The sequence below is a fragment of the Eupeodes corollae genome, chromosome 1, assembly GCF_945859685.1.
Source record: "Eupeodes corollae chromosome 1, idEupCoro1.1, whole genome shotgun sequence".
NCBI lineage: Eukaryota > Metazoa > Arthropoda > Insecta > Diptera > Syrphidae > Eupeodes > Eupeodes corollae.
This window is the reverse complement of record NC_079147.1, coordinates 70280823-70307193: the sequence shown is the minus strand read 5'-3', so window position 1 is coordinate 70307193 and position 26371 is coordinate 70280823. Positions and strand designations below refer to the sequence as shown.

Genomic DNA, 26371 nt, shown 5'->3' with positions numbered 1-26371 from the left:
AAGAAGATAAAAAAAAACAATAAAACCAAGAAGACAAAGAAAACCAAGAAGCCCAAGAAGACTAAGAAAACCACGAAGACCAGCAAGACTAGGAAGACCAAGAAAACTTAGAAACCTTAGAAGACCAAGAAAAGTTAGAAGACCAAGATGACAAAGAAGACAAGAAGACCAAAAAGACCAAGAAGACCAAGAACCCCAAGAACCCCAAGAAAACCAAGAAAACCAAAAAGACTAAGAAGGTCAAGAAGACCAAAAAAAAAGAAGACCAAGAGACCAATAAAACAAAGAAGACCAAAAAAAACAATAAAACCAAGAAAACTTAAAAGCCTTAGAAGACCAAGAAGACATAGAAGACCTAGAAAACCAAGTACACCAAGAAGACAAAGAAAACCACGAAGACCAAGAAAACTTAGAAGCCTAAGAAGACCAGGAAGGCCAAGAAAACCAAGAAGACACAGAAGACCAAGAAGACAAATAAGAACAAGATGACCAAAAACACCAAAAAAACCAATAAAACCAAGAAGAGCAAGAAAACAAAATTAACAAGAAGAGCAAGAAGACTAAGAAGACCATAAGACAAAGAAGGCTAAGCAGACCAAGAAGACCGAGGACATCTAAAGACTAAGAAGACTAAGAACGCCAATAACACCAAGAACACCAAGGAAACCAAGAACACCAAAAAGACCATGAAGACTAAGAAAATCAAGAAGACAATGAAGACCATGAACCCCATGAAGACCATGAAGATCACGAAGACCAAGAAGGCCAAGAAGACCAAGAATACCAAGAAGACCAAGAACCCCAAGAAGACCAAGAAGACAAAGAAGACCAAGAAAACTAAGAAGCCTACGAAGACCAAGAAAACTAAGAAGACCAAGAAAACCAAGAAGACCAAGAAGACCAAGAAGACCATGAAGGCCAAGAAGACCATGGAGACCATGAAGATCATGAAGACCAAGAAGAGGAAGAAGACCAAGAAGACCACGAAGGCCAAGAAGACCATGGAGACCATGAAGACTATGACGACCATGAAGACCATGAATACCATGAAGATATGAAGACCATGAAGACCAAGAAAACCAAGAACACCAAGAAAACGAAGAATACCAAAAAGACTATGAAGACCATGAAGACTAAAAAGATCAAGAAGACCATGAAGACCACGAACCCCATGAAGACCAAGAAGACCAAGAAGACCAAGAAGACCATGAAGACCAAGAAGACCAAGAATACCAAGAAGACCATGAACCCCATGAAGACCATAAGGACTATAAACACCAAGAAGACCAACAAAACAAGAAGATTAAGAAGACTAAGAAGATCAGGAAAACCAAGAAGATCAAGAAGATCAAGTAGACCAAGAAGACAAAGAAGACCAAAAAAACCAAGAAGACTAAGAAGACCATGCATACCATGAACCCCATGAAGACCAAGAAGACCATGAAGACCAAGAAGACCATGAAGGCCAAGAAGACCATGGAGACCATGAAGATCATGAAGACCAAAAAGACCAAGAAGACCAAGAAGACCATGAAGGCCAAGAAGACCATGGAGACCATGACGACTATGACGACCATGAAGACCATGAATACCATGAAGATATGAAGACCAAGAAAACCAAGAAACCCAAGAAGACCAAAAAGATCAAGAAGACCAATAACACCAAGAAGACTAAAAAAAACCAAGAGGCTTACAGCTCTAAGTTGTCAAGACTATTTGAACTCGACATTTTGACAGTTATTAAGTGATGTAATTGTACTTCAGTTCGGTATTTCAACTAAATAAATAAATGCTACCACAAAAACTGACTGCTTTATGGGTTGGTGTAATATATGATCCTAATTTTTTGTTTAAATAATTCCGGCGTGAAGGTTACAGTTTACAGTCGAGGCTTGAGAATCATGATTACTGACTTTTTGCTTCATCAGATCTCGCCACAATTGATTTAATAAAGAAAACAATTGGTAAGCGCATAGTTTTAGGTTACGGACTCTTGAATTAGTCTCCAGGATCAAGCGTGGCGGTTATATTTCAGAAAATTATCTTTGCTTCATTCCACAAAGTTCTATACCTTTTAAAAAACACCCTTTATAAACGGGGAAGTTACATTTCTAAAAGAATATAAGGCTTTGGCTGTAAAATTATTGATCCTTTATAGACACTTTAATATAATTTGTTTTGACAACAATGTCTTTCATTGAGATCATCGAAACGAACATCGAAACGAACAAGATGCTATATCCGCCTCTTTTAAGCACAATTTGGATGTTTTATATTATTTGCTCAGAGATACATTGCCGGGTTCTTGAAAGTATTTTGAGGTAATATCTTTTTTTAGATCTTTTCTTAAACTTGACCAAACTTTCGTAGCTTTCGTTTTTCCCGAGATAATTAGCCAAATTCCTAATAGGTTTTTATTTTTTCTATAAGGTTTTTTAAGTTACCAGTTTTCTAATAAAGCCTTTGCCCGTTTTTATTTGTGAGAAAAAAACAGTTGTGTTCTGCCCGTGCCTTTCCGATCACAGTGTTCTTACTCGCAGTTGGTCGCTGCCGGTTTAATTTCTTCGACTGTTTGATATAAAAATGATAAACAAATTTTGAAGTTCATTTCATTCGCCTTAACATTCAAAATATTAACTGTCGCACACTAAATTTTTTCATTGATTAAGCCTCAGAAGCGCATAGTTATGACATTACGTTTTAATTAAAATTTCAAGCCTCAGCATTGTCCCATTTACCATTGATCCAATTCCCAAGCCTTAAAACTTAAAGATTAGTTTTGTAAGTACCTATTCCTGTTTACATTTACGGATAAGAAAATCGGTGTTTTTGTAACATTTTTATAGCGAGCCATTTCAATACTCAAGTGTTGCTAATACACCAAAAACCAATTATGTTCCTACGTGATAAAGAATTCTTGTATGTCTTGTGTGACTGTGTGAATGTGTTTATATTTTGTCCTGTAGACTTCCTTTTTCACAAAAAAAATCAACAATTGAAAATTCTTTCATCAGAAACTTGTTGATAATGATAATGTCATCAATTTGTACTTTTTTTCAAAAAAGGCTTATACTCTCATGTACCCTGTTGATATGAGTTTTTGTAATCATAATACCCATAGCTCGACATTTATGTTTGTGTTTTAAGGTGTTTCATAAATCCAGGATTTATCCTGAAAAAAACCACCACATTGAAAGTCACATTTAATTTTACGACAGGGTCGATGTTCCATAGGTAATAACCACATAATTATTGCAGGTGACTTAAATATTGATCTATTAGATAAACATAACAGTAGGACCAAAAATTTCAACGAAAATCTATTATCCATCAACCTTTTTCCAGTTAACACTGATCAACCCACGCATTTTACTTCGTCTAGCTCCACTCTACTTGATACATTCCTGGTCAATCAACCACATCTTGTGAACTTCTATGGGCAGCTTGATGTTCCCGGATTTTCCAAGCATGACTTAATTATCGCTTTTTATAACATTAACCTAAATCCGACCTCAGAAACAGAAAGCATTTCATTTAGGAATTTCAATGCAATCGATATGCAATCATTGGTAACAAGTATATATAACTCTAATTTAGAAAATATATACTACATCTCAGACGTAGATGAGCAAGTTTATTTCTTTACTAACAAAATTAATGACCTTTTTGACACTTTTGTGCCAATTAAAAACGTGCGAATCAAAAACCCTGAAATAGGATGGTACACTAGTTACATTGATAAACTTATTCTGAAAAGAAATATAGCTTACAAACGTTGGAAAAGGTTCAAGTTACCACTGTTGTTCATGCAGTACAAAACGTTAAGAAATGCAGTGAATATTCAAATCAGAAATTCCAAGCAAAGATTTTTTGCGTCGAGATTTAACAATGTTTCTTCCAAAAAATTGTGGCAGAACATAAAATCTCTTGGTATTACGACGAAACAAAAGATTGCTGAGGTTGACTGTGACGTAAATGAACTAAACAAACAGTTCGTAAGTTCTGTTTCTGACACAAATAATGGTGTTGCGTTTGACACAAACTTTGAAAGAAGTAATGAGCTTCTCTCAAGTTTCAGTTTTAAAAGAGTTTTTGAAGTTGAGGTATTTAAGGCCGTAAAAGACATAAAATCGGACGCTATTGGACTAGACAATATGCATCCTAAGTTTGTAAAAATTATTCTTACTTTTATATCTCCTTTCTTGACACATATCTTTAATTCAATATTAACAAAGTCCTGTTACCCGGCACTATGGAAAGCTTCAAAAATATTGCCAATTCTTAAACAGTCTAATTCGCAACAAAAAGAATACCGACCAATTTCTATCCTACCATTCATTTCAAAAGCGTTTGAAAAGATCGTTAGTCAGCAGATAACAGCATTCTTGGAAACACGGAATTTAATTACACCGACGCAATCTGGCTTTAGACCGAAACACAGCTGTACGACTGCGCTTCTTAAGATAAGCGACGACATACGACAACAAATCGATAATAATAAAGTCACAACTTTGGTTCTCCTTGATTTCTCTAAGGCGTTCGACACTGTTTCACATACAATTCTTCTGAAAAAACTGAGTTCTTTTTTCTTCTTTGAAAACTCAGCCTTAGCCCTCATAGCACAGTATCTAAGCCATCGAACTCAGGCTGTTTTTGCTAACTCTAGGCTGTCGGATTTCCTCCCTACCCCTAATGGTGTGCCCCAGGGATCGATTTTGGGACCACTCTTATTCACACTTTTCAATAATGACCTTCCATCTGTACTCCGGCATTGCAAAATTCATATGTATGCTGACGACGTTCAAATTCATTTGAGCTACAAAATCGGCATGGTTGAAGACGCAACTGCCAGAATAAATGAAGATTTGATGTGTATAAACCAGTGGTCCAGGGAGAATCATCTTAAACTTAACCCTAAGAAATGTCAGGCAATCGTCATCAGTAACACTGCAATAGATACTTCTTATTTCCCTAGTATTGAACTTGAGGGGAAAACGTTAAGTTACGTTAGAACAGTTAAGAATCTAGGGATTGTTTTTAACCAGAAACTTACATGGGACGATCACTTGACTTGTGCCGTTGGTCGAATATATGCTGCTTTGCGGGTTTTATATATATCTGCCAGTTGTCTTCCAGTCTCAACAAAAATGACTATAGCAAAATCTCTTGTCCTACCAATACTTTTCTATGGCAGTCCCATTTTCTGTGCCCTTGACAGCGCTAATAAACGAAAACTTCAAGTCGCGTTTAATAATGTTGTTCGCTTTATTTATGACTTGCGACGGTTCGATCATGTTTCGATGCAAGCAAGTAGTGTTTTCAACATGACCTTCAACAACTACATAAACTATCAAACTTTGACATTTCTTTTTAGACTTATTCATACTAGATCTCCTGAATATCTATACGAAAGGCTTAGGTTCCCAGTATCACAAAGAAGTAATGTTCTAATTGTCCCTTCTTTCAAATTCAGAAATTCAAAACAACAGTTCTTTGTACACGCTGTTGCCCTATGGAACTCCTTGCCTGCTAACCTGAGAGGGATACACAGCAGCACTCGTTTTGAGAACTCTTTAAAGAACTTATACAAATGCTGAAAATGTTTCTAAAATAAAAATCACTTTGTCTTAGAATTTAAAAATGTATGTTATTTAATTTTTCATCATGATCATTTATCTAAAATAAATTTTCTCTTAACTTCAAGCAAATTGTAAATTTAGCATAATAATTTGATTCCTCTTTTTAATTTGATAAAATTTAAATCTGAACATAATAAGTATTAAAAATAAGACTCTATGTTTTAAAATGCCTAATGATAATAAATAAATACAAATACAAAATACAAATAATTTTGTAAAGGATATGCTGACCAGAACATTTAAGGTCAGTTAAACGGGCTTTATAAGATAATGGTAGGATCAGATTTATTTAAATCTCCCTTCTCAAATAATACTGAGATATTGCTTTTAAGAGGAAAATATTTTTTTTAGTGGTAAAATAGCAAATTATTTTACCAAGGATTAAAATTCTATGAACTTATGATGTCCTCATACTAATTAAGGACAAAATTAAGATTGGTAATAAATAAGTGTGTTCTTTTCTTATTCTCTTGGTGGTTTTTTTGATGAAAATTTAACCTTAACTAAAAAACAAAATAATGTTTATAATGAAACACTTGAGGTACATAATTCATGTTAAAACCCAGTAACTTACATTGTACCTTCTATACAAAAAGCAACAAGGACCAACAAAAGCATTTCAACTAATGCTCCTTATTCCTTCATAGTCTAATCAATTTAAAAATTATATAGAAAGCATCAGATGAAAAATATATTCCCCGGTAGGTTTTAGTTTATTTTTACTCCTAAAAGAACTCCAACTTTAATGGTTAGGTTTGTATGTAGGTTAGGTATAGTACTGCAACCGTTACAAGAAACGATTCCAGAAACTAATGTTTTTTTTTACTTCTTGTGTATGTGCATCATCAGTTTTATAAAATTCATGGTTTTCCTATATGACACCAAAGGGAATTGGCAACAAAACTCATGTAAGCAACCAAATTGAATGTCAGGTCGGGATAGCCAAACTTTATGCAGGGCCAGGCCAGTGGCCCAAGCTGATGCATACACTAGTGCATTTTATTGAAAAATAGAAAGAAAAAATGAATCCTTTAAATGACTATCTAGAGCTCTCGGAGAACTGAAACTTAATGACTTACACTCTCAAGTCTCAACCAGTCTTTCGTACGTGCGTTTTTATCCAGGGAGAGAGAATAAATGAGGCTAACAAAAATGCCAAGAGATGTAAAGAGGATTTGTCACGTACGGAGGCGCGGTGACCAAGCAAGGGATTAGAGGCAAAATTGAATTGAAATAGACTTAATCAAAAACAAGAATTTTTTATTGGTTTTAGTTCGATTTTATAAACATTATTTTACTATTGTCTATTTGATTTTATTTCATGAATAAAGCTGTACTTCAGGAAGGACTTAAAAAGCTGTTGGCTGATTTTGAGGAAATTTTGAATAACCGTCCAGGATGCGGGAATTCCAATAAAAAAAATACCCGGGGACGAACCAAATCGCTAATAGAAAGCTAACAATTCTCCTGAATAATGTATTGCTGCCAGAGGGCACTGTCAAAGATTTATTTGACAACGAAACGTTAATGCAACGAATTTTGTTGTCTTCTTTTAAACCCTTGTTCAAAAAAATTCACGGATCGAATTTTCAAGCTTCGACCGACGACAGATTCGACATTTTTTTGTTGACGAATAAATGATTCTTTTCAAGAGAAGAAAATCTTTGAATTAGAACAGTCCCATTAAGCCTTTAAAACTATGGTGTTAAGCGGTACAAGATGGGTACATCAACAGATTTTCAGTTTACCAAGGGAAGGACGCGGAATTGGAAAGCAAGTTCAAAAGCTACGGTGTTGGCGAAAGAGTAGTCTTGTCTATGGCTGACAAGAAGTGAAGAAATCAAAAAATCGTTTTCTTTGATAACTGATTTGCATCAGTAATAGCCTTTTCACATCAAACCCAAAACTGGGTTTTCAGCAAAAAGGTTTCGAATACCCAAAAAGTGTTCACACCGAAAATTTACACATTTTCATTTGACATTTAAATTGGTTTAACACCAGCAGTCAAATTTTGTATTGATGACAAAAATTGTTGAACAAAATATGAAGATTTTGTTAAACTTTTTTTCATTATCTCAAGCTTCTATCATAAAAAACGTCGTTTTCCAAGTTCTTCCTTTCACAGGGAAGGTGTTCTATATGGTATATATTCCTTTTTTTTCTAGATTACATTTTTTGAAAATTCTTGAAGTGCAAACATTCTCCTAAGGATTTGTCTTTGTCGTCGATAGCCTTAAGTCGATAATTCTTTCCTGTACTGTGAAAGAGCAGCATATCAGCGCAGACAAGGCCGTAACACTGGCTTGTCTCGAATAAGTTGTTCAACTAAAGTTCTGGGGACGGGTGGAGTGGATGCGCGACATGAACCAACAAGAACTACAAGCTCGCTTGGCTGCAGCTATCCTCTTTGTTCATTTCAACCGGTCCGAACAATTCACTAAGGAAAAGCCAATTGCCTAGTGAATATTTCATGGAATCAACAATAAACAAAACTGTTACAATAAAAATTAATTTTATTTAAAACATTTTCTTCTTCTTTCACAACAAATTTAATCCAAAATACTGAGCTTATGACTATTGCTTCTGTTGGCCAAATGTGCTTTCAGGATCGCCATATATTGTGGCCGTCCGAGCAGGGGTTCAGAATATTCAGAACGATTTCGTGAAGGTCCTTATAGCCGGAGGAGAAAAGGTCAATTTCTAGTTCCAGATTCGTACCAAAATCACACTCATATCAGCGATCACTGAAGCTGTTATGATGAGCTGCAATTTCTCCATGACTATATCTTTGAAGCACTGAGGATCTTCTTGATGTTGACTGTCGCAGTTGTTATTTTATTTACTGGAACAACGATTCCCACACTGTGTCGTCAAGCCACTAGCCCTTCGTCCATATCATCTGTTCCTTGACATTTCTGACGGTATATCTAACCGCGCATTGTGGCCTTAATGTTAGAAGCCCTTGTGCTGGAAGCTTAACCGATTTGAATTCAGAATTTCCACAGCTTACATCGTGGTCGTAAATAGCTTAAACAACCATGTGTTTGGTTTAGTCAACTGAAACTGAATTCATTTGTCTTGCTGACTAACTCGTTCAAAATGACAGCTTGTTTTTTTTTTGTTTTCTTTAGTGGTATATCTCACATGATCCATCTGCTGCAGTTTTCCGTGGCCTATTACCATGGCACATATAGTACGTTTCTTCGTTTTTTACACAAAGATTTAGCTGTGCCTGACTCTATATATTGTATATGCGTCTAATTGGAAGTTGAACACAAGTATTTCGGTGTATATTTTTGGTGTCGCAATAATATCTCCCTGAAGTATAGGCACGTCAATTAGCTGAAAAACGCCGATGCTTCTGAGTGAAGCAGAGGAATCTCCGCGTCTATTACTAAACGTCGGCCAAGTATGAATACCCTAGTTCTCATTTGGCGAAATGTTTCTTTTAATTCATTTTTTGTACCAACGCCACGTAAACGAAGGTTAGGTTGGAGTGGCTGTCCAGATGTCATTGACGCACGTAGACCTTAAGGGTCCATTGTGATACCACTAATGAGGTTACTCATGGGAGAGTAAGTTTAAGTTCACAAACCATTTCGTACTTTTTATAAAGTTAGAGAGACGTTTTGTGTCAATCGTTGCCAGTTCACTGGTATTATTGAAGAAGGGATTACCGAGAAAGTTATTCTTTCTAATGGAGAGTGCTAGACATGTACATAGAAAGTGTTGGACTGTTTCCTTTTCCTCCTCGTCCATGCAGCTTCTACAAAAGTCATTTGTGAAGACCCCTAGCCTCAGAGCATGTCTTCCTATTAGACAGTGTCCTGTTAATACTCCAATTTTAGAGCTTATACTTTGTCTGCTCAGGGATATCAAACCTTTTGACCGTTTTAAGTCTATACTTGGCCATATTTGCTTGGTTGCTAGGCAGGTGATACTCTGTGACCATCTAGCATTTGTTGTTTCTAGAGCATATTGCTTGAGATAATATTTGCATGTAGCAAGTGGTGTTCCTATGTTATGTTTTTGTCCAACATGAGGCAGAAGTGTTCCGTTTTAGGCGAGCTCATCGGCTTTACAATTTCCCGGAATGTCTCTGTGGCCCGGCACCCAAATGAGGTGAATGTTAAACTTCTCCGTCATCCCTGCATCTTGTGGAGACAGACGCGAGAGATTTAAGAGCGGCTTGGCTGTCCGAGAAGATTCGTATATCCTTACAAGATATAACGTTTTCTTTGAGCCAGGATAGTGCTTCTTTAATCGCCATGACTTCTGCCTGAAATACACTACATTGATTGGGAAGTCTATAGGATAGACTACGATTCAGTTTTTCCGAATAGATACCACTTACTACTCCATGATCGGTCTTTGAACCGTCTGTATAGAAGTGCACCGCATCGTCTTCCAGGGGTCTCTCTTCTTCCCAGGAGGATCTTGAAGGGATGGACACATGGAAGCTTTTACCGAATACCATTTTTGGGGTGGTATAGTCTAAGCGATCTGGGATAGATCTGAATCTGTCTAGAATAGTAGTATGTCCAGTATTGTTCAGTATTGGCAGCCACTTTTTTGGAGAAGATGTCAAGTGGTGTTAGGTTTAAAAGCACTTCCAGAGCTGCAGTTGGTGTTGAGCGGAGTGCTCCTGTGATGCACATACCTGCTGACCGCTGGACTTTGATGAGATTATTTAGATTTACAGTCTTGTCCAGTGCGGTCCACCATACGACAGCTCCATAAATGAGTATCGGCCTGATTACCGAAGTGTATAGCCAATGGATTATTTTTAGGGAGAAGCCTCATTTTGATCCTATGGCCTTTTTACAAGTTAAAAGCGTTACAGTAGCCTTTTTTACTCTTTCATCAATATTTGCCTTCCAATTTAGTTTTTTGTCTAAATTTAGTGTCAAATATTTAGTTTGGTCGGAAAAGCCTAATGGTATTCCTCTAATCTTGGGGGGGCTAAATCTTTTATATCTTCTCGAAAAGAGTATTAATTCTGTTTTGTGTGGGTTGACGTCCAATCCACATTGCTTAGCCCATTTAGTTTGCCTGTTTAGGGCATTTTGTAGGAGTTCCGAGAGAACTTGGGAGTGCTTCCCAGATACGGATATCGCAACGTCGTCAGCATAGGCAATCACCTTGAAACCCTCTGCTTCCAATGATGTTAGTAGGTCGTTGACTACAATGTTCCATAAAAGAGGCGAAAGGAGCCCACCTTGGGGAGTGCCTCAATTCACCGATCTGGTGGTAGTAAAACTTCTCATGTTAGAAATTATTGTCCTGCTTTTGAGCATGAGACTTGATCTATGAGTGATTTCTCTAATTTCAGCTTATCCATTGCTGTTGTGATCGCCTGGTAACTGACATTGTTGAAAGCTCCTTCAATATCTAGGAACACTACTAAGTTATATTCTTTGTATTCGAGGGAATGTTCAATAAAACGTACCAGCGAGTGAAGTACTGATTCTACTGATTTGCCCTTTGATTAAGCATGTTGTGCTGTGGAAATGAGACATGGTTTTAAATTATGTCTGATGTAAATTTCAATCAATCTTTCCAAGGTTTTAAGAAGGAAAAATGATATGCTGATTGGTCGTAGATCTTTAGAGTTAACGTGTGAGGGTTTCCCTGCTTTAGGAATGAAGACTACTTTTGCCATTCTCCAGGCTTTGGGAATATGTCTCAACCTTACACAGCTTGTCAGAATGATTTCCAATGGTGGAATGATCATGTCTGAGCATTTTTGTAGTTCGGCTTTAATGATTCCGTCTGGTCCTGGAGATTTATATGGATCAAAGCTGTCTATGGCCCATTGCAGTTTTCCCGCGTTATTAGCTCAACTAAATCGCTTGTAGAAGCTAGAGACGCTGATGTTAAGTCGTTAAGTATGTATGAAACTCTGCTTGCAGTTTGTTGTTGCTCATGAATCTTTTTCATATCTCTAAATACATGCTTGATTTTGATGTACCCACTGCTGAATCTGAGAGTCCAGTTAATTCTGTATTTATTCTTTTCCTTGGCAAGGAAATAGACATGTTTCACCATTTGACGATTTGGCTGATATCCGTGCTGAAGCTAATATTACCATGGGCCTGTCTATCTTCTTTATCATAGGGGAAGATAATGATTTTTCTTTTTTATTGTTGTTGTCTGAGGGGCTCAATTTTTTGTATTGAGTTTCCTTACATTTTATTTGAGAGGAGCATTTGGTTTCTGATTTGATTTGGTTTCTGCACTGTGTTTAAGACATTCACTGCATATTTGCTTATTGCATATATATGGTAATCGATTGGGTATCTCAGTGTTTTAGAATTTCTCACAATAATAAATTCGATGACCACTCTGCTTACAGAATTCACAGTTCCACTCCATTCTGCCTGATTGGAAATTTCCACCTTGGTTTTTGTATTCTTTGCTTCGAGTCATTGTTTGTTTTTGAGACTCAAAGGTTTGAAATAATTGCTCAAGAAAGTCCATGACATCGTCCAATTTTTGTACTTGGTATTTTGATGTGTTGCTCATATAATTGTAAGACCTCCTTGTGAAATCTTCGAAGGAGTAGGTGAGCAAATATTTCATCGTTTTAATTCTTATCTTTGCCTATTATCGTTGTGATGATGTAAATACATTCCTTTGCTGCATCGTGAAGTTTGTTAACATTAGAAGGTGATGTAGCGTTCATCATTGACATGTCCAGCAAGTAATTCAATTGTGTGGAGAAATTGATTCTTTTATTTTCGTACCTTCTGACGAGAGTCTTCCAAGCTTCATTATAATTTGCTGAAGATCTTTGTATGAGGCTAGCAATTGACGTTCGAGCTTCGCCGGTTATACATGATCGCAAGTGATTTAATTTCACAGAATCTCTTCAATTTTTCCATCGAATTTGGGCAGTTCAATTTTAGGACTTCTTATTGATGCATTTGAATATGGATCAGATTTTATGCTTTCATGTTTTTCTTCCAAATTGGAAAGAAGTAATTTAACATCTTCTTCCAACTCGATTATATAATTTTCATCTCTGAATACCTCTTCTTGTATTGGATTCATCTTAGATAGCTTAACTTGCAGCCGGCAATGAATGGTGGAATGAAGCCGCTCAAGCGTGTACTTTCAAAATACTCGTCGATCGGATAGAACGCCCCGAAAATTAAATTGTTGGTCAAGACATAGCTCTTACAATGTGACCTCGAACGAGTTTTATCACGAAATTGTCAATTCGAGCCCCGTTGTATAGGACCTGTTTGGAATAGTAATGCACATAAGAAGATTCGGCTGTTCGATATTAGCCTGTGAAGCGTCGTAAGAACTGCCGCTTGAACACCCGAAACTTCTCCATCTGGGAAGGGGCAACGTTGAACCACACAGGACAACCATAAACGATCATCGGCCGTATGAGGGCCATGTAGCAAATTACCTTCATTCTAGGGTCAAGCCGACTGCTGTAAAACAGCCGTTTTGTCAGAGCGAAGGCTCCTCTGGCGCTGGTCAGAGCAGCATTTATATGTCTGTCTAAATATAAATACTGATCTAACCAGATACCGAGGTACTTCACTACACTTTTGCTCGCTAATGACGGCCCGTTACGATCAACGATAACCATCTGCGCCAATTATTGCACGTATCCCTCGTGGCCCCAGCCAACGGAGTCCGGGACAGAATTGTCTCCAACTTCTGGACATTTATTTTCAGTGGCCACGGGTACCTTTGTATATATGTTTTTAAAATATTATTCATTACGAATAAAGTTGTTTCACAAATATTTTACTTGCCTTCGCCTCTATAAAAGATTAAATACTTAGTACAAGTTTAAGAAACGGGCCAGAAAGAGTATATGTATTTTCTATTGGAATCACTTTTTCAACGTATTTGTACACATAATGCCTGTATAGGTGTTACGAACAACCTCTACAACTATTGCTTACTTGTCACTTCATAACTAAAATCCAAAACTCATAAGAGCCTGACTATAAACAACAGATGAATAGCAATTTCTTGTACTAGTTCGTACGAACTGAAGAACGAAAGAAGGAATGTGATTGGTTTGTAGTAAGTACCTTCTACCTACTAATAACATTCCTTCACTATCATCATAAACATAGCTGAGCACCCCAATGAACTTAGACACCTAGCTAACTACACAACCAATAGGCGATCGCTCTACAATTTAAACATGCATGTTCTTCCTCTTTCTTATCTTCAGATAATTTATTTTCCATCCCGGTTCTTCCAATATGAAATTAAAATAAAGCTATCAATACGAAAACTAGTTGATTTCACAAACAATTGTTTTCGTTAAGTATGCTTACAAGTATTTTTCATTTCCGGGATGAGTTGTCCTAGGATGAGTTTTGTCTTGGAATAAATCGCGCGGTTTTTTTGACAAGTCAAATGGCATTTATATCTTTAAAGACAAACTTATTTAACAGATATACTTTTTAATCTTATATAGGTACTTTCAACAGACTCTTTGCATACAGGAGCGAGTTCGTGCGACCCAGTCGTGCATTTTGTTTTTAATATTATTTTGATTTATTTTTAAATTTATTAAAATTGATATTTTATTCAGAACCGTGTTATTATATCTATGTTTTAGTTATTTATTTTGCATTTTTTTTTATTATATTTATCCAGTTTTTTTTTTCGTTTTTTAATTGTTTCCTTTTTTATTTTATGTATACCAGCCTAAAGCCATAGAGCTAGTGCTGTTAGCTTTTAAGATTAATCTGTACATTTATGTTTTTGGATTAATAAATTATAATAATAATAATATTTTATGTATATTATTCTGTATTTTACTTTTTCTTATTTTCTTCTCTTTTATTTCCATTTATTTTATTTCATTTTGTTTTATTTTATTCTATTTTATTTTATTTTATTTTATTTTATTCTATTTTATTCTATTTTACTGCCAGACTTGTTTATTTGGTCCCGTTTCATCACCACTGTAAACAAGCGTCATAGTGGCGAAGGATATGTTGTATAGAGATTAGGTGTAAAGTTATTACATCAATTCGCGTTAGTAAGAATAGAAATATCCTGGTATGCGCCATTGCGCATTTGAGGTTTCATCCCCAGGTATTTTGGATATCTACCCAACCTACGTTACCTATTCGAAAGTTGTTGTTGGTCATGGTCAGTTTGATAGACACACAAATAATGGTTGAAGGTGGTAAAGTTGGCTAAGGTGTAGTTTGGGAGGCAGGGTCCATCCTGTAAGGGATGCATTTGTAATATGCAGATTCGAATTGAACTTTGTTTTTAGGATGCATGTTGCTTGGGAATCGGGATTCACTCTCTGTTAAGCCATAAAATTGAAACACCATCGTGCACTTATTCCGTACAAGTGGAAAGGATACTGCATAATTTTTTGTTGTTGCTGTTTTGTATTTTGGATATGTACAATGTAGTACCTTTTTTGGCTTCAGGCTTCAGGTTGTTGTAAAGCAGAGGACTATCTATCTGTCTGTAGGTCGGAGTATGGTCGTAGTCGTATATCAATGGAGAAGGGCAGAACAGAATTTAATTAATGGAATAGAGACAGAGAGCGAGTGCAGCCTGCAGTTACGAGTCCCTTAAGAGATAGTTTGTACAATTTTGCAAATATGAACAATCTTGTTTGGACACCTTGGGCAAGAAACAATTTTTGGGGGTTATTTGCAGTTTGGGTTAGGTATGGAAATTTTGTGTATTAGGTATAAGTAGATTCTGGATTACCATCATTTCAATGTTGGGGATTTTGAGTTCACTTACTTTAGACGAATTTGTTAGAATTTTTAAACATACTTATTATTTTAAGTTAACCAGAAGAAACCAAAGTTCTTACGGAACACGTGTTAAATACATTTGTAAATATATTAGCTTCGCATACAAAAAAATACCTGTTTTCAAGGTATGACTTAATCCAAGCTAAGAAAAATGGTGGAAAACCAAGAGCCTTAAGTTTAAATAAAATAATTCCGTGGCTAAGTTGGTCAAAAGCTTCAGAAAAGTCAGTGTATACACAGTCAACTTCATAACCTTGTTCTAAGGCGTTTGAACATATGTTTGAGAACGTGAGGAGATTAGTAACGGTTGATCTTTTTTTCACAAAACCATGTTGCTGTTCACAAATGATATTTTTACTTAAATATGCTACGCTTTCACAAACAACTTGTTCAAATACTTTAGGAATGCAAGAAAGCTTTGCAATGGGCCTGTAGTTGCTTATATCCGACTTGTTACCTTTCTTGAAAATTGGTAGGTAGGTAGGTAGAAATGGCGATCTCAAGGCAACCTAGCCTGAGATCCAATTAGCGCTGTTTTGATACCAAAAACTCGTTTGACCTTTGATTGAAAGGGATAGATTGATAGAGAAGCTTCATAGCGATTATGTTAGAGCCATTTTGTCGCATTGAGAAAAAAGATTAGGTCTCTAATCTTTGTCCCAGATAGCTCATCGAGTTCTTGAAAGAATGCTTTTCCAAAGCATTTCATTCTGTGTTTGTATGGTTTCACTTTCTCTTTGGTCACTACAACAACGGAAAAGGTGTTGTAAGAGATACCCAACTTCTCTGCATGAACTCCTATAGGCCAATGTCCGGTACAAACCGCAACAATCCTTGCTATGTCTTGCCTTGGCCTGCATAGAAGATCGTTTGTACGGGTTTTGTTATAGGTGGGCCATATCTTCCTAGATATAATGCAGTTGGGTAAATTGCTCCACCTTCGGTTTGATTCAGTTTGGTAGATAGAAAAGATATTACCCTTCATAGTACCAAGAGGAATGTTAACCATTTCCGCAAGTGAGCTATGAAGGGCCGATCGTTGCCTGGCTAGCTCGTCAGCCCGTTCATTTCCCACGATACCACTATGGCCCGGAACCCAGATCAGCGTGACACCGAGGTTAATATTCAGGTTCGCATGTTCATCGCGACATTGCTGGACCAATTTAGATGAGGATATGGCCGAGTTAATGGCTTTGACAGCTGCCTGACTGTCTGTAAAGATAGCCACATTTCGGTTTTGGTTTGGGTTTTGTTTAAGTATCTTACATGCCTCCCTTATTGCCAGCAGTTCAGCCTGAAAAACGCTAGCAAAGTCAGGAAGCCTAAAGGATTTGACTACATTTAGGGACTCAGAAAAGATCCCAGAATCAACTCCGCACTCAATCTTTGAGCCTTCAGTAAAAATGGTTGTGGTCAAGTACGCATGGCCCCTGTGGTGCCCACGCAAGCTGTTCTCTGAACCTTCTTTAGCTTATTAATATTATAGGCTTTGCTAAGAGCAGGCCACCACACAATCGAACCATATGTTAAGATTGGGCGTACTACGGCTGTGTACGTCCATAAAATCATCTTCGACTGAAGTCCCCACTTTTTGCCGAAAGTTTTGCTGCAGGCGTAGAAGACAACTTCTTAACCCGTACTTCAATATTTAGTTTCCAGTTTAGTTTAGGGTCGAGTATAACTCCCAAATATTTTGCACTGCAAGACAATGATAGGATTTGACCGTTGAGTCGAGGTAGTGTGAAGGGCGGTACTTTAGTGTTGGTGGTAAAGAGCAGCAGTTCAGTTTTACTTTGGTTAACTCCTAGTCCACAGCTCGTGGTCCAGTTGGTAACTTTCTTCAAAACTTTCTTCCTGACACCAATAGCACCAAATCATCCACGTAGGCTACCGCCTTCACTCCACATCTCTCTAATTTAACGAGAATTGTATCCATGACCAGAAGCCATAGAAGAGGCGAAAGAACACCACCCTGGGGTGTTCCCCTACTCACGTGTTTTGTTGCGATTGTATTGCCTAGAGAGGCTCGAATCTTCTTTCCACTGAGCATGGAAGTAATATATTCTCGAATGAAGTCTTCTACACCGAACTTAACGAGCGATTCTTCTATGGATTCTGTAAGGACGTTGTTAAAAGCACCTTATATGTCTAGGAAGGTGGCAAGAGTAAATTCTTTATAATGGATTGTTTGTTCTATAGTACGCACTACCTCATGGAAAGCAGTGCCCGTAGATTTGCCCTTAAGATAAGCATGCCGAGAGCTTTCGAGAGGTCGTCCTACTAGGATTTCTCTAATATGGTAATCAAGAATGCGCTCCAAGGTTTTAAGCACAAAAGAGGTTAAGCTTATTGGTCTGAAATCCTACATACTTTCAGAATAAAAACTACTTTGACCTGTCTCCACGACATGGCCACATGATTGAGAAGGAGGCATCCTTTGAAAATTTGTACCAGCTATGGAGCTGCCACATCATGCAACTTTTGAAGCATAACTGGAAGTATGCAATCCATGCCTGGGGATTTATGTAGAGAAAAAGTATTGATGGACCACAAAATATTTTCTCTGGTTATAACGGAATTGACTTGCTCCACATGAGCTACGTTTAGCTCTGAGGTTTCAAGCGATCCGGGGTTATCACTCTCGCAACCCGGAAAGTGCGTCTTCATCAGTAGCTCAAGAGATTCGGCTGGAGAGACTGTCCAGGTTCCATCAGGCTTTTTTAGAAATGAAGGATTACAATGTTCCTTCGATAAAACTTTGCTGAGCCTTGCGGAGTCCTTTATGTCTTCGATTGATTGACAGTATTCTCTCCAGCCTTGTCTTTTGGCTGATGACAGGGCTTGTTTGTAAATTTTAAGAGAGTCTTTATAGGGTTGGTAAAACTTATGTTTGTGGCAGATATTGAAAATTGTCCTCGTCATTTTCCTAAGACTCGACAGTTCTTCATTCCACCACGAAGGAAGGGTTTTACGGCTATATTTAACTGGGCAAGAGACTCTAAAAGCTTTACTTATAGAAGTTTCAAAGGTTTTCACCTTTGATTCAAGGTCTCCTATCGATTCAGTGAGATTCGGTAAGTTGCTTAGTTTGGAATTCGCAATTTGATTGAATTTCGTGCAGTTAGTTCTTTTGGGATTTCTGTAAGGCGGAGGGTTTTTCGACTCGAAATTAATTTGAAAAAGAATCCACTTGTGATCCGAAAACGAATTCAAAGGGGAAACTCTCCAATTCTCCACTAATAAATTATGGTTGTTTACTAAAGTAACATCAAGCACATCCTCCCATCCATCATAATATTCTGAGCTCGGAAAGACGAAAGTGGGAGTATTGCCTCTGTTACAAATGGTCATATTATTTTCAATAATAAAATCAAAAAGTGACTCACCTCGTTCATTGATCACAGAACTTCCCCAAAGGGTATGCCGAGCATTTGCGTCGCCTCCGATCAGAAGGTTTGCCTTTTTGATGTTAGCTTCGGTTATGATTTTGCACGCCTCCTCCGCAGGTGATGGTGCATTATGGGCAAAGTAAACCCTGCGTATTCTTGTCTTCAAATCTGACAACTGTCAGATCGGGAGTGCTAAAATTTGGACATAAAAAACCTTTTAAATGTTTCTTAGCTAAAATACAAGTTCTGGGATTACCTTGGTCTTGATCTGCTGTTTTAGAAAAGAGGTCGTATTGGTTGTCTTGGAGGCCTCGCACCTTGAGACCGTTTATCCACGGTTCTTGGATAACGCCAATGTCGAAGTTTCCCTCCCTAAGGAAAACTCTCAGATTATCTGAAGCGCACTTAGTGCTTCAGATTAATCTGGATGACCTGTCATCCTCGACGTTGTCATCAGTTTTGTCGGGGTCTGTTCCCTGACTCTGCAGAATTTTAATTTTGGCATTCCTTATGCCAAAACTAAGTTTGTGTTCGGCTTTTTTGAGAGCCCCTAGACTCTCCTCGCTAATCCTCAGAAGGTAAGAGGCGCTGGTCTTCTGCGGTTCTTCTGCTTTAACTAAAGCCCAATCGTGCATGGGGACCAGCAGATTTTGCCTCTGAAGACCACGGTTCAGGTCCTGTCCGCTTGGCTTTATGCTTATGAGCGGCAACAAAAATTAGTGTTAGAAATGACTTCTTCCATATACTGCGAAATTTGCCTGTTTTTAGAGAGAGTTTGAATAAAAACGTAAGGGGTTCAACTAAAGCATTACTACACTATTTTAGTACTATCGGGGGAATACCATCAGGACCGGCTGAGCAGTCATCATGCAACGCAGATAAGAGATCAAGGACCGTACTCTATAGCACAGATATGTGACTACAGGTAGTTTGCGAAAAAGTGTGAAGATTATGAAAATATACTTCATCAACTTCTTGAGGGCTATTTACAAATGACTCACGGAAATTCGTTGCTAATGCGTTACAGATATCAAAAGTTTTATCTAACGAAAGTTCTTGTAAGTGAAGTTAACTGGAAAGTCATCTGTAGCCATTCTCTTTCAAGGAGGTGCCCATATCAGTAACATAACAAGCATATACAAAATTAGAAAGAGACTTAAATTGGTTAAAGAGTTCAACATAAAAAGAGAAATTGACTGGAGACAGAGTTTTGAGATACATTTTCCATGCCTTATTTCTTTTGTTTCGCAGTAAACGCAATTCTTTCGTGTACCAAGGATGGCTAAAGTTTGTATTTCTTGATTTCTGTATTGGTACATTTTTTTCAAAACAAAAATTAATAATTTTTTTCAAAAGAATAAAAAGTTGAAACTGCTTCGTCAATGTTAGAAAATGCTAGTGTATCAGTAATTCCAGAAATGGTTAAATTTTCAGACAACTGCTGGAAATTGGCTCTTCTGAAATCAAAATTATATAAGCTATCAAAAGAATTACTGTGATTAGTAACTTGATTACTTCAGGCTTTAAGGCAGGATTCGTCTTCGGATGGAATCCAGTCATTGTGTGGTAAATTAAAATAACCTAAAAGTAAGATATTGGTGTCAGAGCTGGACAAATTTATAAGATAGTCTAATGCCAAGGAGAGATCGTTTTAAACAGACTCCAAACAGAGGAAACAAAGCTTTTTGGTTTACTGATCTTAGTACATCTGATAGATGAGCTGGAAGGTATGCTCTTACTAGATACTAACTGGGAAGTTATATCTTCTGGCGTAGTAACTGGGTCCAGAAGAGATATAAAAAATATTTTTGGTTTGGAGACAATTGCTTTATAGTCCAAAATATGGGTCTTGGTTTTCAACTAGACTTGATCATGTAGTATTAATAATTACAAATAAATTCTTATATACACTTGGTGTCACAAATAGAGACTTAAGGTAAACCTTACACGAAACCGACCCGATTCTGAGAGATATGACCGTATTTTTTCGATGTTGACAAGACCAAGGCCAGATTATTAAAAGTCTCGTCTTGTCTTATCTTTTCCCGTGACCAGCCCATCCTATACAAAATTAAAAACACTGCAGTTTTTAGTATTTTCAATCACCCTCTTTGAACACTTTTTTGAGTCCTTTTAACCATAAAACAAACATACAAAATAACCTCCATTGCCCAAAACCTATATAACATCTTCTTAACTATTCAGTTTACCTTTGTTTATATTAAAAACACAATAGAACTCAGGTAAATAAAGGGTCATAGATATTAAAATTTTGGCAATCACCCCTCTTAAAACCAGAAACATACCCTCTATTCTATCTTTTATTAATTTGCATCTTCATCTCCTGAGGTATCCCACTTGAACTTCCTTGACCCATTTTAAAAAACAAACCAACGCAAAAACACCCCTTCAACATCTGGAATAACCCAAAGATCAGGAGGGAAAAAAATATTGAATTTTATCAAAAAATAGGACCGTTTCAATCATAACAAACTCAAATAAATTCCAATAAAGGGATGACATCATCGCACTCTCGAAACTTCTGGACTCTCTGATAGAAGCGCTTTGTTTTGCTTGAATATGAAGTACACGTAAATTTATAGTCAGTCATCCTTCTCCCAGCTCAGTGCAAATATTTATTTTATCCATTTTAGAGAACACCAAAACTCCTCACCTTTTGATTTTATACCTTAAAGGACATCGCATCATAACACAACAAAGCATCAGTTAAGGCTTCTACGGCTCGAGACTCAGGGCTGTGATGATGGTCTCCTGTGTGTCATTGATTTAATTTCCAAACGGCTGACTATAAAAGTGAACTCAAGTGATGCGATGGGTGGGGATGGTGACGCCGACGTTGAGTGGGTGGAAAAGGAGGGAGGGGATCAGAATATTTTAATTTATGTCATCATAAAAATACACAAAAATATAACAAATGTCACACAACACGACAGCCATGATGTATCCTTCCAACAGGATTGAAGTTTATACAGAAAACACACGAAACAAACAGAAAACAAAGGAGCAGGATAAAGGCGGAAAGTAGTCATCCTTTTTATTTCCATTTTTTCCTTTTTCATTTTCGCTTTAATGTTTCTTTTTTGTTATTTTGCTTAATTTACGGTACCTGCTTGTCTGGCTTTTAAAAGTGGGTGACAAAGTAAAGTGTTCTTTGCTGCCTCTTAAAACATTAATGACATCGATTCGGAGGGAAACGATGTAAATTTTCGAGATTCTTTGAATTGTTTCGTTTACATTGAGACCTTTTCCCTTTTTCCAAGGAAAGAGGAAGCAAAAAGGTGAAAAACCATCAATGCCTGCTTACAACAACACTCTACCACCTTCTCCGTAGGAGCAACAATAATATCAACAAAAATTGTCATCCACTATGCACCGCGCTGCCCGTGCCACACTATCGCCACACCCGCGACATGACGATGGGTGGTTCTGACGGTATATGGATGACTAAGGATACACACCCCCGATTCAGCCCAACACTCGGGAAAAGGACTCCTGTCCCAGACCCAGGTGAGAATGAAATTTCTAGCGAAGAGGAAAAACTTTGAATAATATTGATTTTGTGTCGCAATTTGTTTCGCCTTGGTTTGAGCTTAATATTTTATTTACGTATATTTTTGAACCTATCTTCTTTCTGTGATGTAGATTTTGTAAATTGTTTATTTTGATTAAAATTTATTATTATTTATCAGAGGATAAGTACTTTAAGAAAAATGAAACGTAGGCGTTATTCTTTGTATGTTTTTATTTGAGGGGTAGGGGGGGAGGGTTCGAGAGAATGTAGTTTTCATAAGGATTGCCCAATTAAGTAGGTTATGTTTTTAATCACCCGCACTCTTAAGAAATCTTCTTCTTAAATTCGCTTGGATGGAAAAGTAATTGGTCTCGCCATATACATTAGGAATGATGTTGCTTATCAGTTTTTGCCACACCTGCACACCCTCTGCACCAATTTTTTCAATTTTATGTGGTTCAAATTTTCCGTGAACAAGCAAACCATTCACTATTGCTTCCTTTATCGAAGCCCCAATCTAGACAGAGTGTCAACTTCTCGTGAATTTGATGCTTTGTCTGATTCCATCCAAAGAATTGTTTCGTCCTATCCTCGCACTGAAATCGTTGTTACGGGCGATTTCAATGTACACAATTCTTCATGGCTTCAACATTCGGGCCAGTCAACACCAGAAGGAGTGTGTGCTGAGATCTTCGCTGAGTTAAACCACCTAACTCAGCTGGTCAACGAGCCTACTCCAATATCGGACGTGGTAGGTCGAGCAGAAAACACTCTTGACTTGTTTCTTACCTCTGACCCTGGTAAGTACACTATTAGTGTTCTATCTCCTCTAGGTACATCTGACCATTGTGTCATATCAGCAAATTTCTCGTGTAAAGACTATCCAGTTAAAGAAAGAGCTCCTAAGAGAACCGTTTGGCAATACGAGAAAGCCAACTGGGACGGTCTCAATAATTACTTCAGGATCTTTAACTGGTCACTTCCTCGATAGTTACGTTGACGCCAGCGCTGATATGATCACAAGTTTGAGTCTCCTGGGAATGAGAACTTTTATCCCGAATAGGGTTAAAAGCATCAGACCTAAGGAAAACGCATGGTTCGATGCGAGCTGTAAAGAGGTTATTAGGGTCAAGAAGGTAAGTTTCCGTTGTTTTAAAGCCAATCCAACTGAGGAAAACAGGAATAAGCAAGCCAGGAAGAGCTGCAACGCCCATATTCGACGGACCAAATTTTTACATGACCAAAAATTACGGCAAAAAATACTGCAATGTCCAAAAGGCAGAAAAAATTTTTGGTCATTTGTAAAAAACATGAGAAATTCTTCCTCTTCCTCGGTTCCCACGCTTGTTGTGAATGACACTCCATTTGTTAGCTCCTTAGAGAAAGCAAATCTCTTTGCTAGGCAGTTTCAACGCTGCCAGTGAGTGTTATGACTCCGCCTGTACTTGATCGAGTTAATGATTCTATGGGCAAATCTTTTTTTGCACTCGTACTGAAGCGAGAGTCCTAAAAGATCTTAACAAACATAAATCTGCTGGTCCGGATGGTATCCCCACTATTTACTGAAGAGGTGTTCTTCATCGCTGGCAAAACCACTGCGTAAGCTTTTTCATCTGTCCTACTCCTCAGGTCTCGGATGGAAAACCGCATTTATCCAGCCTATTCCCAAAAAAGGCGAATCTTCCTCAACGTCTAATTACCGACCGATTGTACTTACGTCCCTTCTTTCCAAGGTCATGGAAACGTTGATTAATTATCAGCTCAAGAAATATCTTGAAGATCGAAAGCTTCTTAATGACCGGCAATACGGTTTTAGTAGCAAAAAGTCCACTGGTGATCTCATGGTTCATCTCACCGAACAGTGGAACAAATCTTTACATAGTTTTGGAGAAAGTAAGATTATTGCACTAGATATTTCAAAAGCATTTGATAGGGTTTGGCATCAGGCTCTCTTATCGAAAATGCGTGCTTTTGGTTTTCATGAATACCTCCTTCATTGGATTAGTAATTACCTTTCGAATACAAGTTGTATTGGATGGATTCAAGTCTGAAAACCACAAAATAAATGCTGGTTGGCCCCAGGGCTCTGTTTTAATAATCTCTTGTCTGCAACATCTAATCCAATACATTGTTTCGCTGACGATAGTACTCTTTGCTTTTCGTATTCGTTTTCAGATTCACACCCCACTTCGTCGGATGTGGAACTGCAACGACAAAATATGATAAGTTCATTAAATTCCGACCTTAACAGCATTGTACAATGGGGAATAAGAAACCGCGTGGAATTTAATGCTTCGAAAACGCAATGCTGTCTTGTATCGTTAAAGCGAAATATACCCCCACTGCCATTATCCATAAATGGCACTTGCATCGAGGAAACTGAACATCTCGATATTCTTGGTATGTACATCACCAACCACCTTTTGTGGAACGATCACTTACGTGATGTTGCCAAAAATGCCGCAAAATGTTTGGGTTTTCTAAGGCGATGCAAGAAGTTTTTCTCCCCCTCTGATCTGGCTGTTCTTTATAAGACTTATATACGTCCAAAGCTTGAGTATAACTCCCATATCTGGGCTTGTGGTCCTGCAACTTACTTAAGCCTCTTGGATATTATTGAACGTAGAGCATTTAGATTGATGGGTGATATTACCATCATAAGATCATTTACGTCACTTGAACATCGTCGAAATGTTTCTTGTCTCACGCTTTTTTACCGTTATTTTAATGGTTTATGCTCTAGAGAAATAGCCAGCTGCATTTATCCCCTTAAACAGTTCAACCGTAATACTCGCGCTTCTAGGAATGCTCATCAATATACCCTCGAGCCCATCTTCGGTCGTACTGTCAAGTACAGAGATTCGTTCTTTAGCCGTACTATGCGAATGTGGAATGCCTTGCCACACTCTGTCTTTCCCAGCTATTGCAATATTCAGGAATTCAAAACCAGTGTGCACCGACATCTCCTTTCAAACCCTCTCTCCCTTTCCTAGTGCTCACACTGTGTCTACATAATAAGGGTAATATATCCCTTTGAGTGTGCGCTTAAAAAACCGCGGTTAGCAAGAAGTATTCTGCGTTTGATCTCAGCGCTGGTGTTGTTTTCTGCATTTATAGTGGAGCATAGGTAGACGAAGTCCTTGACTACATAAAATTACGTCTGTCGATATTGACATTTTGACCGTGACGTCGGTGTTGTATGTCCTTTCTTGACGACAGCATGTACTTTGTTTTGCCCTCATTAACCGTTAAACCAATTTTTGCCGCCTCTATGTCAATGTCATCAAAATATGCTAGAGTAATTGGACAGTCTTTTGAAATATAGTGCCTCTAGTGTTGACGTCTGGGCTTTGCACTATTCTTTCAAGTATAGTGTTAAGAAATCGCATCACAGCGCATTATGTTGTCTAAAACCTTTTTTGACATCGAAAGGTTCTGTTTTGATGTGTCCAACCTTTATGGAACAGCGTGAATTCGCCATGGTCATCCTGCACAAACGGACGAGCTTGGCAGGGATGCCAAAAACTAGAAATGGCTCTTTACAGCTTGTCCCTGTAGATGCTGTCATATGCGGCCTTGAAATCGATTCCGGCAGATAAGATTTTATAAGCGATGTTAAGTAGACTGATTCCTCTATAGTTGCTGCAGTTTAGCGGGTCTCCTTTTTTCAAGATCAGGCAAAGAATACTGAGGTTCCATTCATCGGAAATTCTTTCTGCCGACCATATCTTACAGATCAGTTGGTACATGCTCCTAGCAATATATCTTCAGCTGCTTTAAAGAGCTCGGCATTCAAGCCATCCGCTCCAGCGGCTTTGTTAGAAGTCAGCTTAGATATGGCAATCTTTACTTCGTCTAAGTCGGGAGGACGGGATTTTTGGCTTTCGTTGTCCATGTTAAATGGATCATACTGCTTGACAGCGGAATTCGGTTCGTCGTCGCCGTTATACAGTCTGCAGAAGTGGTCCTTCAGCATTGACTGCAGCTCCACTATGATGTTTCCACTTTCGTCTTTGCAGCCTTCGGCTCTAGGTTTATGTA

At 37.8% G+C, this 26371-nt stretch overlaps 2 protein-coding genes across 2 annotated transcripts; both read left to right on the top strand.

The window, feature by feature from the left end:
- Positions 1 to 686: 686 nt before the first annotated feature.
- LOC129940194 (aspartate, glycine, lysine and serine-rich protein-like) lies at positions 687 to 1058 on the top strand. The gene has a single exon (XM_056048459.1). The coding sequence runs from the start codon at positions 687 to 689 to the stop codon at positions 1056 to 1058; it is 372 nt and encodes a 123-aa protein (XP_055904434.1).
- On the top strand, positions 1055 to 1748 carry LOC129940183 (putative uncharacterized protein DDB_G0292636). Its single transcript, XM_056048448.1, has 2 exons — positions 1055 to 1352; positions 1429 to 1748. Exons 1-2 carry the CDS (start codon positions 1055 to 1057, stop codon positions 1746 to 1748), a joined length of 618 nt encoding a protein of 205 aa, XP_055904423.1.
- Positions 1749 to 26371: the final 24623 nt, after the last annotated feature.

Bases quoted from the DNA above. Each gene is read 5' to 3' on its own strand.
- LOC129940194 (XM_056048459.1), top strand. From the start codon at position 687: ATGAAGACTAAGAAAATCAAGAAGACAATGAAGACCATGAACCCCATG.
- LOC129940183 (XM_056048448.1), top strand. From the start codon at position 1,055: ATGAAGACCATGAAGACCAAGAAAACCAAGAACACCAAGAAAACGAAG. The intron at 1,353-1,428 runs GTAGACCAAGAA...AACCCCATGAAG, and splicing joins AAGAAGATCAAGAAGATCAA to ACCAAGAAGACCATGAAGAC.